The sequence below is a fragment of the Lontra canadensis genome, unplaced genomic scaffold (genome assembly GCF_010015895.1).
Source record: "Lontra canadensis isolate GAN:19392208 unplaced genomic scaffold, GSC_riverotter_1.0 scaffold164, whole genome shotgun sequence".
In the NCBI taxonomy this organism is placed as follows: Eukaryota; Metazoa; Chordata; class Mammalia; order Carnivora; family Mustelidae; genus Lontra; species Lontra canadensis.
This window is the reverse complement of record NW_022631158.1, coordinates 2,133,985-2,148,656: the sequence shown is the minus strand read 5'-3', so window position 1 is coordinate 2,148,656 and position 14,672 is coordinate 2,133,985. Positions and strand designations below refer to the sequence as shown.

At 40.7% G+C, this 14,672-nt stretch overlaps 1 protein-coding gene across 1 annotated transcript in view; it reads left to right on the top strand.

Annotated features, from left to right (window-relative positions):
* The window catches only part of ATF6 (activating transcription factor 6), a 205,070-nt gene that overhangs the window by 10,720 nt on the left and 179,678 nt on the right, over window positions 1–14,672 (top strand). The window contains exons 3-5 of the mRNA XM_032845498.1: window positions 2,066–2,142; window positions 4,959–5,046; window positions 6,725–6,831. Coding sequence (XP_032701389.1) covers window positions 2,066–2,142; window positions 4,959–5,046; window positions 6,725–6,831 — 272 coding nt within the window. The remainder of the gene's footprint in view (window positions 1–2,065; window positions 2,143–4,958; window positions 5,047–6,724; window positions 6,832–14,672) is intronic.

Here is a 14,672-nt window from a genome sequence, read left to right as displayed (position 1 = left end):
TTGGGAATCCTTGGCATATAGATGCTGTTAAAGCCACGAACTCAGCTGAGATCCCCAAAGAAGTAGAGTAGATAGAAAAGTTTATGCTGATCAGTTTCATGCCACGAGATGAGGAGGAACGAGCAAGGTGGGGTCAGCCAGTGAGGTGGAGGGAAAACCAGGTGAGTGTGGTAATTTGGAAGCCAAGTGAGGCACGTGTTTCAGTTAATATGAAAGGATCAGCTCTGTCCAGTGCCTCTTGATAGGTCAAGTAAGACCTTGAATCTACCATTGAATTTAGCAACGTAGAGGTCGTTGGTGACATTAATAACCATTTGTGTGTGTGGGAGAGGAGCGTGGTGAAAACAGGCTCCAGAAAGAAAGGGAGAGGAGAAGTGAGAGGCAGCAGAGAGAACTCTTCAAGGGTTTCAGCCTCCCTGTGAGGTACACAGTCCCAGTTAACTGCTTAGGTGTTTTTGGCTCTGCGACCGAGGTTTAGGTCATCCTTTTGTGAGAGTTGTATGAGTAACCTCTTGTTACTACTACACAGAATTTTTTGCTAGGTAGTATTTTGTTGTAGGTTGGTGAAATGATTCTGTCAGTGGCTGAGTGAATGATGGACTGGTGGCGTAGCTCCTGTATGTGTGACATGAGGAAGTCACCAGAGCAGTGTCAGTGGCATGACGCTAGGGAATGCAAAGGCAGTCTTAGGTTTGGAAAACTCTCTGAAGTTCTTGAGATTCTAAAAATGTTGGAGGAAGTGGACACATCACAGGTTGTATGGTAACCAGCTGCCTTTGGCCTTTTCTGCATCCTGACCATCTCTGCAGGAAGTTTCAACCTAGTTTGTTAAGGGATATTTTCTGGGTCCTTAAATTTCTTGGTTTATAATGAAATCTTATCCAGAAATTGGAATTAGTTAGATTTGCTGAAATAAATTTAATGGTTTAGGTAAGTGAGTCCTTTATTGTTCAGCTAGAAAGTTGGTTGTACCCCTGACTAAGACTTGGATGGCAAATACTGTCCATGGGCTGCCATATTCCTCTTCTATCATCACTGCTGATCAACCGTGGTACGTTTTCCCTCCCGCCCTCCCTTCCTTCCTTCCATTAGTTTCAGAGGTAAGATTTAGTGATTCATCAGTTGCATATAACACCCAGTGCTCATTACATCAGGTGCCCTCCTTAATGCCCATCACCAATTTATCCCTTCCCCTCATCTACCTCCCCTCCAGCAACCCTCAGTTTGCTTCCTAGAGTTCAGCGTCTCTTATGATTTGCCGCCTCCTCAATTTTCATTTTATTTTATTTTTCCTTCCCTTCCCCTATGTTCATCTGTTTCTTAAATCCCACATAGGAGTAAAATTGTATGGTATTTGTTTTTTTCTGACTGACTTATTTTGCCTCCATTCATGTTGTTGCAACTGGCAAAATCTCATTCTTTTTGATGGCTATGTAATATTTTATTGTCACACACACACACACACACACACACACACACACCCCACATCTTCTTTATCCATTCATCTGTTGGCGGACATCTGGTCTCTTTCCATAGTTTGGCTATTGTGGACATTACTGCTATAAACATTGGGGTCCATGTGCCCCTTCTGATCACTATGTTTGTATCCTTTGGGTAAGTACCTAGTAGTGCAGTTGTTGGGTTGTAGGGAAGCTCTAGAGTGTCTGCACCAGTTTGCATTCCCACCAACAGTGTGAGAGGGTTCCTTTTTCTAACCATGGTACATTTTCATTTTGAGCCCAGATGTAGCCTCAGAATTCCTGTTTGTAATGTTCTAGAAAGTCACTATCATTTAGTGCAGTGTGACCTGACAAAACTTGTTCATTAATCCTTGGTGAAAAGGTTTAGATCACAAGATAAAAATGATGTGGAAAACAATACATGAATTAGAAATAGCTCTGAATTGGTTGTCCTTCATACTGCTAGAGTTTATCAGTAATAGTAATGGCTGATGAGAACCCCTATTAGAGGTGGCATAGGGATACAGTGCTTATTCTTTTGTTGAAACACTGAATTGACAATATCTGTTCTTTTTTTTTTTCAATCTCTGCCCTTTTGTACAAAGATTCTGCACTGTTTGCTGAACTTGGCTATTTCACAGACACCGATGACCTGCATCTGGATGCAGCAAAGGAAACTTACGTAAGTATTTACTAGGGGAGAATTATTGAATAATGTGATATTTAATCTTTATTCTAATTATTGCAAGATGGTTTCAGGATAACAGGTTTAGGGTAGCAGTTTAAGTTTAAATAACTTAGTATTTAAGTGTGAAATTTAGCAGCCACTTTTTACTCAGTAAATTTAGGATTGCAGAAATTGCATTGGTCCTGGTGGGAGAAGACTTGTATTCTGAGTTTACTTTTGGCCTCAGGGTTGGATGACTTTGGACAAGTCACTTAACTGCCTACTTTTGGCTTTGTAGGTAGTTTGCTGCATAAGGGAAACGATGATGTTAAAGGGTGTATGTGAGTCATGGATCCAGTCAAGCAGAACTTACCAACTTCCTTTTTAAAAGTTACGTATCCTTAGTATAGAAAGCTCTGAAATTTAGACATGTCCATACTTTTTGCCTGTGAATGGTTAGAAGTCTGTGTAAAAGCTATTATTATAGCGCTTTGAGTCCTCATAATATCTTTCCTTTTTTGTGTTAGTGCATAGTACATTGGCCTATAGAACTCTTTCATTCTGTCATATTCTTGAGGTGCTGTTCCGCTTGGGAAGTAATTTAATTGAACAGAGTGATTTTATATGTACATCAGTCAGGTTGGATATTTGTTTCTTATTTTTTAAGCCCTTATTATGCTGAGTACAAAAATATGTAATGCCTGCTTAGTGAGTTTGTCAAATATTTCTCAAAGAATAATTTAGCAGTTGTTTTAATATGCATCAATAGAAGAGACTAAGAATACATGGTATTTTTTTTTTAATCAGCACATGAAATTTTAATAGTTTTTGTTTACCTTATGAATGTTTGAGAGTGCAATCTATTAAATTGGCTTTTTTTTTTTTTTAAAGATTTCATTTATTTGACAGAGAGAAAGAGATAGCAAGAGAGTACAAGCAGGAACGAGAGGGAGAAGCAGGCTCCCTGCTGAGCAGGAAGCCGAGTGAGGGGCTCGATCCTATGACCCCAGGACCATGACCAGAGCCAAAGGCAGACACTTAATTGACCGAGCCCCCCACGTGCCCCAGATTGGCTTTAAATATTGGGCGGTTGCCTAAGCAACTGATACTCATTTACAACCTCTACGGCTAAAACTACCAAGTTACCATACAGTAGTTAGTTTGAAGGGTTCAGGGAAATATGATCCTCATTTTGTAATTAACATCCTTACCTTACACAAGGCATTCAGTCTTTCAGTTCTTTAGTTTTTCTAGTACGAAGTTAAGGGATTGGATTAGATGGTGTCTGAGGGCCCTTTCTAGCTTTAAAATTGTGTCATTCTCTTCCACACGTTAGTAGTTTCCCATGAGAAATCATGGAAGAGCCAGAATATAGAATATAGAAGCATAAATATGTCTCACTTTACATAAAATAGACCTGTTAGGTTTCCAGCCAGATAAAAGCCTTACGCTCTAAAAGGTATTTGACTGTTTTGGCTGAATACCGAGGAAGAAGCTTCTGGAGTAGGTCATGTCCACTGTTGTGCCTGTTAGTATTACTAGCACTGAGGAGGCTTCTTTTCTTTGGTTAAGAAAGTTTAAGGATATGTTGGGTTGCTGAAGATACGAGGCTGCTTCATTTCTGATTGTGTAGGTTCAAGTAAGAGAAAAAAGCAAAGGGGGTTGATTTAAAAAGGGGTTCTTTCATGCTTTCAGTAGTATTTTTTTTCACGTGAATGTCCACACATTCTCTTTCTACAACTTGTACCAATATTTACTTAGTTAAGGGCAGTGGGATCAAACTGTTCCCTTCTTTCCTTTTGTTCTCAATAAAAATAAACCACAGAAGAGACATTTTGAAATAATATTATTTTAGAAATTATCACCAAATGGTTGTTAATAATTAAAAGACTAATCTTTACTTTTGGCCTGAGGCTTACTTTCTCTACTGTTGCTGTGTTATTATCTGTTATATTAGGTTAATACTGACCGCCTTTGACTTTGTGGTACTGTGTGTATATTGTTTACTTCTGTTCTTGTCTCCATACCCCTGGAGACTTAAGATAATAGCACTGCTTGATCTCAGACTCACGTGTGGCAGTACTTTATTTATGTATATAGTACAAGATGACTTCAGATGACCCAGAATATGCTTATATTTAAGTAAAAAAAATTATCATCTAAATGAAGAAACTAAGAGTCCCTCTAAGAAGTGTGTTGACTTCTGTTTGAGAAACTTAGTTTTACCTTCTAGGATTAAAAAAAAATTAGAAATTTTATTTTAGGAATTTGAAAGGTACTGTACAGTAGAAAAAGGAAGAAAATTACCCATCCTTCTATGGATCTCTTCTCTCTTAGATAACCGTGTTAATATTTGGGATAACTGAAGGTTCAGCTAAAGTCTCGTTACAGTTCTTGCATGTTTTTTGGCTAAAATCTATATTCTTGTTGCTGTGTAGAGATGATGTTGTAAGTAGGCATTTGCTTTGACTTGTTTTCATCAGTGGCAATGGGAAAATGTACTCTGCTGGATCTCCCTTATGACAAAGACATATTTTGTGACTCTTGTGAAGGTCGGTTCCCATGGAAGAAAATGATACCAACTGAATCTTTTAGATGTTGAGTCCATTACCTCCCTGATTGTTCCTGCTGTGTTTTATATAAGTGAATTGGCTTATCTTTAGGCCACGCAAGGTGTATTCTCAAGATGAACCGATCGACGTAGAAAAATTATTTTAACTGAGTTGGGTAATAGAAATTATATTATTTATGGCAAATTGTGTCTGATAGTTTGATTTCTAGATCTATATATTTTATTCTTCTAATATCCTTTTCCTGATTGAAACGTACAGGAAAACAATTTTGATAATCTTGATTTTGACTTGGATTTGATGCCTTGGGAAACAGGCGTTTGGGACATCAACAACCAGCTCTGCACAGGTAATGATGTATTTCATTTGTAAAAATCTTAAACAGATCCATTGTATTTTGTAGTTTGGTATTAGTCAAAATTACATGGGGTAATTGGGCTACTTTGATGGGTTAATAAAAGCCAGGGATAGATATTCTACTTCTGATGGGGCAGTGCACACATAAGTTTCCTACCCAAATGGATGGAAAGAATTTTTTAGCTATGTGTTAGTCACATAGGGATAAAGAAGTCATATCAGAAATCCTGATTTTGAATTCTGTGTAATATCTTTATAAGAGGTTAACCTATCTGAGAACCAGACCGAATTTAAGGAATCAAAGAAAACTTGGGATTATCACAACTTAGGAAGGTGGCATAGGGGTCCCTTGCATTTGATATACATACTTCTATGGAGGGGGCACTCTCTGTCTGATGCTAGTATCTTTAAGGGGCCCTGATAAAGTAGGTTTTGGATGTGCTGAGAGAAGCTGGGATCTGGAGCAAACGGTCACTTGTGGGATGAAGCTGATGGGAGGAGGAAGAAACCCCTTTCTCCCCTCTCTTCGCTTTAGTATCCTTCCAGTATCCTCCATTGATAGGACATAAAAGGGAGCCAGCTGAGACGTGTCTTAATGTGCATCACAGACTGTAGATAGGCGGTAGACTTAAGAGCTGAGAGACAGTGGGTAAGTCACCAGCACATCCTCCCACCCAGATTGCAGTCCTCCCCACCCCTCCATGTCCCAGTCCCCCATTTTATGTATTTGTGTGTCTTGCTCAATGCATATCTTCCCTCGTAGAATATGGGCTACCCAGGGCCAGTGTTCTGGTTACTATTGTCATGTAACAAACTACTGTAAAACTCAGTGGCTTAAAACAGCAACCATTTTATTATGCTTCCAGAATCTGTGAGTCAGGAATCTGGACAGGGTACCCCAAGAATGGCTTGGCCCTGCTCTGTGATGGCCAGACCTCAACTGGGAAAGCTTGAGTAGCTTGAAAGTTGTGGAGCTCGCATTACCTTAAGGTTTCTTCACTCACATACCACTTGCCAGGCCCAAGTGACTTGTGGCTGGTGCTGTCGGCTAGAGCACCTGCGCACGGGGCTTCCTGTGTGGCTTGGCTTCCTTTTAGCTTGGTGGTCTCGCGGTCGTCAGACTTCAGAGGCTCAGATGGGAACGTTCAGCGCACAGAGTAGAAGCTGCATTGCCTAAGTAACCCAGCCTTAGAATTCACGTAGCATTACTTCTATACTCTGTTGGTTGAGCAAGTCTTAAGCCTACCTTGATTCAAACTGAGGAGAAATAGATGCTACTTCTTGATGGGAAAGGGTAAGAGCACCTTACAGATCATGAGGGATGCTAGCTATTTGGCAGCTAACTTTGGAAAACATTGCCTGGGCTGTGGTTGCTCAATAAAAAAATTTTTTTTTAAAGATTTCATTCGTTTATTTGACACAGAGAGAGAGATCACAAGTAGGCAGAGAGGCAGGCGTGGGGCGGGGGAAGCAGGCTCCCCGCTGAGCAGAGAGCCCGATGCGGGGCTCGATCCCAGGACCCTGAGATCATGACCTGAGCCGAAGGCAGAGGCTTAACCCCCTGAGGCACCCAGGCGCCCCAGTATGATCGAATTTTAAGAGTAGTTTGTACCCTCTTCCTTATTTCATTTTGAGTTTATTAGTGTCCATTTTTACTTCATGTTTTTCAGTTAAAAATGTTAAGGCAGAACCTCAGCCGCCTTCTCCGGCCCTGTCAAGTTGTTCGGTCTCCTCTCCCCAGTCAGTGGACTCTCACTCTTCAACTCAGCATGTTCCTGTAAGTAGCCAGTCTTCTCCGGTGATGTTGGTCATGAGGCCATCTGGGAAATACGCATATGGTGGAGGCACTTACCGTTTATGAAATGCTACTGTGAGCCTTATGATCTCATTTCATCCCAAGGAACCTGAGTTTCGAGGAAGGGCCTTGGGAGAGCTCGTAAGTTCTTGGTCTGGTTTCGCCCTCCTTCCCCGGTGTTATTGCCTTCATCTTGCCTTCACGATTTCATTGTCGCAGTGGTTTTTTTACACTTCGCCAGTATCCTGTGTTTTTTATTGCCTTACCATCTTCTCTCCCTGCTGCCCTCTCTCCTGCCTGTCAGAATGTATGTTCTTTGAGGACAGACTCCAAGGTGATCTGATTTGTAACTCCTTGGCCATAGAGCCTAGAATGGATTTCTTAATTCAGGAATGCTTAGTACTACCTTTGAAAGGGCTAAGGCTTTTATAAAAATCTGATAACTTCTTAAAAGGCCTTCTGTTCTCCATCCACAGAAAAGCTCAGAGGGTGGGAAAAGGTACTTTTCAGGTGCTTTTTTGAATGGGGGAAGGGGAAATTTAAGAAGAAAAATTCAAATTAGTATTTTAGTACATTATATCTGCTCTAAATAGAGGTACCTTCTTTTCAGATTCAACAGGTAGCCAACTATGAAATCTGGACAGTTCAGTCCAGTTAATGTCTCTGTGATTCACCTTCTCTGCTCCTGCCAGACCATCATCATCTCACTGGGATTAAGTTAGTAGGATTTTACATGGCCTCTCTGCCTCCTGACCACCACCCCCTCACCCCCCGCCCTCCCCAACTTTTCTTAAGCAGCGGAATCGTCAAAGAGAAGTCTTTCAGAATTACAGATTTGATCATGTCAGTCTTTTGCTTAAACCTTGTAACGACTTCCCAGCCCTTACAGGGATGAGATTCAAATTCCCGGAGTACCAAGCCCTTCACAACCTGGCTCTTGCTTACCTTCCTGGCTCCCTGTCCCTTCCTGCCTTCACCTTCCCCTTCTAACCCGGTGGGAGTTCCCACCTCAGAGCTCCCGTATTCTCTACCCACTCGGCAACTGTGCCAGGCACTGTTCAAAGCCTGGCGGTGAGTGAGAGCAGCGAGTTGTAGATTTTACACTTGTAGGTTTTTGTACATGCTCTTCTGCCTGGAATAGCCCTCGTTTTTTTCCTTCCCTTGTGAAACTCCTGTTCATCCTCTTTTAGTCCTGGTTCGAAACAACTTCCTCTGTGAAGCTCTTCTCTGATTGCTACCATTGGAAGTTCTCTGTCTCACAATTTCTCCAAATGATTTGATTTTTTTAAAATTTAATTTATCTTGAAGTCAGAAGTATATAACAAGGAATTTTTTTTTAAAGATTTTATTTATTTATTTGACAGAGAGAGAGAGATCACAAGTAGGCAGAGAGGCAGGCGGCGGGGAGGGGGAAGCAGGCTCCCGGCTGAGCAGAGAGCCCGATTTGGGGCTCGATCCCAAGACCCTGAGATCATCACCTGAGCTGAAGGCAGAGGCTTAACCCACTGAACCACCCAGGTGCCCCTATTCAAGGAAGATTTACAGAAGCCCGATTTCTGTCCTTTCCTTCCCATCCATCCTTACATGAAAGGTAGCATACTCTGTACCTTGGTCTGCACCTTGCTGTGTAACTTAGTGGTATATCTTAGAGGTTAAGACCAGTTTCAGGATCTTTCTCATTCTTCTTCACGGCTGCATGGTGTTCCACTGTGTGGACGTATCATGCTTTCTTTAGGGATTTCCTTATTTGATGAATCTTTGTGTTCTCAGTCCTTTTCAGGCTCAAATAATACTGTAGTGAATAAGGTGTTACATAAGTCATTCCATATTTTCGCCACGGCGTCTTTGGGATATAATCGTAGAAATGAGATTGTTGAGCTTACGGTGAATACATTTGTAATGGTGTGGATTATAGCCAGATTTCCCTCTGTGGGGTCGTGCGGTTGTGTGTTCTGACCAGCAGCGTGTGAGAGGGCCGGTGTTCCCATTGTTCCTGCACAGCGTGCTTTGTTGTCTCTTTGTTTTATTCTAAGTGTGCTTGAACAGCTTCTCAAATATTTCATGTGTATAAGGCCTATTTGTGTTTATTTTTTAATGAACTGTCCGTTCAAATTTTGGTTCACTTTTCTTTTGGATTGTGTTGGTCTTTTTCTCCTCAAATTTTTAAAGTTGTTTTATTACATATTAGGATTATTAGTCCTTAGTTTGTGAAGTAAGTTAACAAGTATTTTTTCTCCAATATGTCATTTGTCTTGATGCTTTCTGTCTGGTGTTTATTTTCTCCAGGCATACTTTTTCCTGTAGCCAAATAACCAATCTTTTATTGCCTTTTGGGGCGGGGGGTCATTCAGAAGAGGGTTTTCACCACTGAAAAAGGTGTTTAACCTCTCACTGAGAGGTTATAGTATTTTTATTTGTGTTTATGTCAACTTTTTGTTTGGAATAATCTCAAAGTTAGAGAAATGTTACAAGGACATTACACATAACTTTTTTTTTTAAAAAGATTTTATTTATTTATTTGACAGACAGAAATCATAAGCAGGCAGAGAGGTAGGCAGAGAGAGAAGCAGGCTCCCTGCTGAGCAGAGAGCCCTGTTCGGGGCTCGATCCCAGGACCCTGATATCATGACCTGAGCGGAAGGCAGAGGCCTAACCCACTGAGTGACCCAGGCGGCCCACAAATAACTTCTTTTCCCTGAACCATTTGAGAGTAAGTTGCCAACCTGCTTATCACGCCCAAATACTTCACTGTCTACTTCCTACAAGCGTGGATGTGCCTTCTGTGGCCACAGTACAGTCACTAACACCAGGAAATGAACGTGGACGCATTACGTTCACCTAGTCCCCAGCTCCCACTTAGCTTGTGCCGGTTGTCGCAGAGATGTCCCTTAGACCAGCAACAGAGCCTCGTGTAGAATCCAGCATCGTGTTTGGTTGGCTTGTCTCTTTTATTTCCTTCAAGTGAAACGATTTATTTTTCCTCAACTGTCATGACCTTGTCACTTATGGAGATTAAATACTAGTTATTTTGTAGAATGTTCCTCAGTTGGGTTTGTCTGATGTTTTCCTAGGGGTTAGATTCAGGTTTTGTAGGCATGGCAGGAATATCACTGGGGTGATGCCGCATCTGTCTCATTTACTTTTGATGAGGTGTCACACGATTTCAGTTTGTCATTACTGATGACGTTCTCTTTGTTGACTTAATTAAGATAATGTCTGCCAGGCTTTTCCATTGTGAGGTTGTCCTTTCTCGCTTTGCCATAAATAAGTATTTTGTGAGGAATTACTTTAAAATGATGTTTAAAAAAAAAGTCCAGTTTCTCCTCAAAGTTTAACTTTATCTGTTTACTTCTTTATATCAATGTGGACGTCAGGGTTTCTTATTTTATTCAACAGGTTGTAATCCATAACTGTTATTATTCTGGTTCTCATGCTGTCCTGGATTGGGCCAGTGCAGCTCCCTTCCCACAGACCTCTGTGTTCTTTTAATATGTCTTCATTGGGCTTTTTGATAAGTCAGGCTGACCCGGTTTTGATGTTATCACCCTGTTCTGACTCCCAGTGCTGGAGTGTTCTCCCCATCCACTTCTCAGCACTCTCTCTACCCGACTCAGGTTGGACTCTGACACTCTACTAGCCCATCTCTCCGCATGGATGTTGGTCTTGCTCTGTCGCATCTAGTGGCTTTAGGGTAAAATTATTCACCAAGGAATATTTTTGTTTGCATGTTTGTTTATTCATTTGTTTTTTATATTCCACAAATGAGTGAAATCCTATGGTCTTTGTCTTTCTCAGTCCAACTTAGTTCACTTAGCTTAATGCCTTCCATGTCCATTCATGAGCAAGAAATATTTTCTCAGTGACTGTTAGTACATATTTTGTAAGGTTTTATTTTTATTTATTTATTTTTAAAGATATATTTATTAGTGTACTCAAGGGGATGGAGCAGTGGTGCAGAGGGAGAGGGGGAGGGAGAGACTCTCAAGCAGACTCCCTGCTGAGCTTGGAGCCCAATGCAGGGCTCCATCCCATGACCCTGAAATCATGACCTGAGTCAAAGTCAAGAGTTGGATGCTCAACTGAGCTACCCAGGTGTCCCATAAGGTTTTTTAAATTTAATTTAATTTAATTTTTAATTTTTTTTTAAAAAGATGTGGCCCAGGATTGAGGCCTGAACAGCACCATTTTTTTTTTTTAAGATTTTATTTATTTATTTGACAGAGATCACAACTAGGCAGAGAGTCAGGCAGAGAGAGAGAGGGGGAAGCAGGCTCCCCACTGAACAGAGAGCCCAACATGGGACTTGATCCCAGGACCCTGAGATCATGACCTGAGCTGAAGGCAGAGGTTTAACCCACTGAGCCACCCAGGTGCCCCTGTTTTTCTTTTTTTGTTTTTTTTTTTTTTTAAGATTTTATTTATTTATCTGATGGAGAGAGAGAGATCACAAGCAGGCTGGCGAGGGGCGGGGGTGGTGGGAAGCAGGCTCCCTGCTGAACAGAGACCCCGACATGGGACTCGATCCCAGGACCCTGAGATCATGACCTGAGCCGAAGGCAGAGCTTAACCCACTGAGCCACCCAGATGCCCCAGGTTGTATTTTTAATTTAGATCTCTGATCCATTTGAAATTATCCTGGTGTATGATGTGAGATACAAATCTAATTTTATCTTTTCCCAAATGGCTATCAAAAGAATGGTTTCAATACAGAAAGTTCATCTTGTTCTCACTGTTTTCAGTCTGTGTACTTAAAATAGTTTAGGTAAATGGCTCTATTATATTAGATCTCTTTGTATTTCTTTTAAAAATAAACACAATGTCTTTAAGATCAGTTCATACTGTTCTGTGTGCATGGTCTGTTGCATCGAACTGCACAGCACCTCACGGATGTGTTTACCAGGTTTTACCTGCATCCCAGTGAGCATTGTCAGAAATGACCTTTTATGGGCCTGCGTGAGGACTCCTTCGATATGCAGCCCAGGGGTGGAACTGCTGGGTGATCGAGTGCCCGTGCTTCACGGGACCAGTGCTGCCGCTTGCTCTCTGGTCAGCTGTGGTAGTCTGAAGTCCTGGCCACAGTGCTTCCGGATTCTGGTAGCTTCTCTTCCTCGCTAATGCTCAGCGTTGCCTGGCCTTCTAATTTTTGCCAGATAGTGTAAATTTTTTATTGTTTGTTTTGTTTTAATTCATTTATCTTTGATTACTGATTGTTTTCAACATTACATGGCCTTTTGGATTTGGATGTTTTTTCTTCTCTGAATTGTTCATTCCTGTCCTTTGCCAGTTTTTCTATTGAGTTATCTTTTTCTTACCCACTTGTAAGAATTCCTTCTGTATTTGAGATAGTAACTTTATTGGGTATAGATATTACGTGTATCTTTCCTTTTTTTTTTTTTTTAAAGGTTTTATTTATTTGAGAGAGAGAAAAAGAGTGAGCGAGCATGCGCAAGCAGGGGGTGGAGTAGAGGGAGAGGGAGAACCAGGCTCCCCTCTGAGCAGAGAATCCAATGCAGGACTTGGTCCCAAGACACTGGGATCATGACCTGAGCCAGAGGCAGACGCTTAACCGACTAAGCCACCCAGGCACCCCTGCATATATCTTTTTACTTTTTATTATATATTAGCTTTGCAGTCTTTATTGAGTAGAATTTCTAATTCTGAATACTCAGATTCATCTTTTTTTCCCTTTGCCTTTTTGATTTATTTTTGAAGTTTTTTTAAAGAAGTCTTTCTCTGCTTGTAGGCCACAAAGATGTTCTCCTGCATTTTTTTCTATTAACTGCATGGTTTACCTTTCACATTTAGATTTCTTAATACCTTTATTTATTATTTTTTAAAGATTTTATTTATGTATTTGTGAGAGGGAGTGAGGTGAGGGGTAGAGGGAGAAGCATACTCCCTGCTGAGTAGGGAGCCTGATGGAGGACTCGATCCCAAGACGCCTGGATCATGACATGAGCTGAAGATAGAGGCTTAACTGACTGAGCCACCCATTGTGCCCCAAGATTTCTTAATACCTTTTTTTAAAAATTAAATTTTTAATTTTTAATTTTTAAAATTTTATTTAATTATTTATTTTAAAAAAGATTTTATTTATTTATTTGACAGACAGAGATCACAAATAGGCAGAGAGGGAGGGAAGCAGGCTCCCTGCTGAGCAGAAATCACGATGTGGGGCTCGATCCCAGGACCCTGATATCATGACCCGAGCCAAAGGCAGAGAGGCTTAACCCACTTAACCACCCGGGTCCCCGAATTTTTTATTTTTTAAAAGATTTTATTTATTTAGGGGCTCCTAGGTGGCTCAGTCGTTAAGTGTCTGCCTTTGGCTCAGGTTACGATCCCAGGGTCCTGGGTTTAAGCCCCACGTTGGGCTCCATGCTCCACAGGAAGCCAGCTTTCCCTCTCCCACTCCCCCTCCTTGTGTTTCTGCTCTTGCTTTCTCTCTCTATCAAATAAATAAGATCTCTTTCTTTCTTTTTTTTTTTGTTTAAGATTTTATTTATTTGACAGAGAGAAAGCACAAGTAGGCAGAGCAGCAGAGGGAAAGGGAGAAGCAGGCTCCCTGCTGAGCAGAGAGCCCAATATGGGGCTTGATCCCAGGACCCTGGGATCATGACCTGAGCCAAAGGCAGACGCTTAACCAACTGAGCCACCCAAGCATCCCTTCTTAATGCCTTTAGAGTCTGCCTTACTGTGTGGTTTTAGTTAGGGATCTAGTCTTGATTTTCTCTAAGTGAACCAGTTTCTCCAGTTGTATCACCTTTGCAGTCATTCTGTTAAAGAATATCTTATGTTTGGTGGCGCCTTAGTCAAGTTATCTTTTATGTATCTCAGTTAAGTTTTGAAATTTTCTTTATATAGGCCCTGTACATTCCTTAGAAAATTAACTCCTAGGTATTTTATAATTGTTAAAGCTCTTGCGGGTGAAATCTTTTTTTATTATATTTTTAAGTGATTATTCATACAATATTTTCATTGTGAAGTGTTTTTTTAATTGGTTTTTATGTGTGTTCCAAGTAGACAGCATGTCACCTTACAAAGGCACTTCTGTCTCTTCTATTTTAATACTTACTCCTTTTATTTCATTTTCTAGTATAATGATGTTGGCTAGAATTATACAAAAAGCAGTTACGTTTCTTATTCTGGACTTTAATGGTATTGTATTTAGTATTTCACCATTAAGTATGACATTGGCTATGCAGTTATGCCTAGCTTTTTTTTTTTTTTTAAGATTTTATTTATTTATTTGACAGACAAAGATCACAAGTAGGCAGAGAGGCAGGCAGAAAGAGAGGGGGAAGCAGGCTCCCTGCTGAGATGAGGGGCTCAATCCCAGGACCCTGGGATCATGACCTGCGCCGAAGGCAGAGGCTTTAACCACTGAGCCACCCAGGTGCCCTAGCTCTTTTTTTTTTTTAAATGTTAAGAAATACCTTTTAAGTATCTGAGGTCACAAAGAGATTTGTATTCAGATTTACTAAATGTTAAAAGTCTTGGAAAATGTTGTCTTTATACATCTCTGTATTAACAATTCACCCATTAAATAAAAGAAAATAGTCCTGTTCCTTTCAGTGTTTGTCTTTCTTTCAAAACATTTGGGACACAGGTGGTGTTAATAAATGAAAAAGAAAAATAGTAAGAATTATTTGTTTTGAGTTTCTTATAAGACTACTAAATTAGAGATTAGAGGAAAGGATATTGGCATTTTAACCTTAGTCTTATACCAAATGTTTGTATGGCTAGGAACCAAGTAAACAGCAAGTGTGTGGGAGGAAATATAGGAGCAGATCAGTGCTTTTCATCTTTAATATGAGAGGATG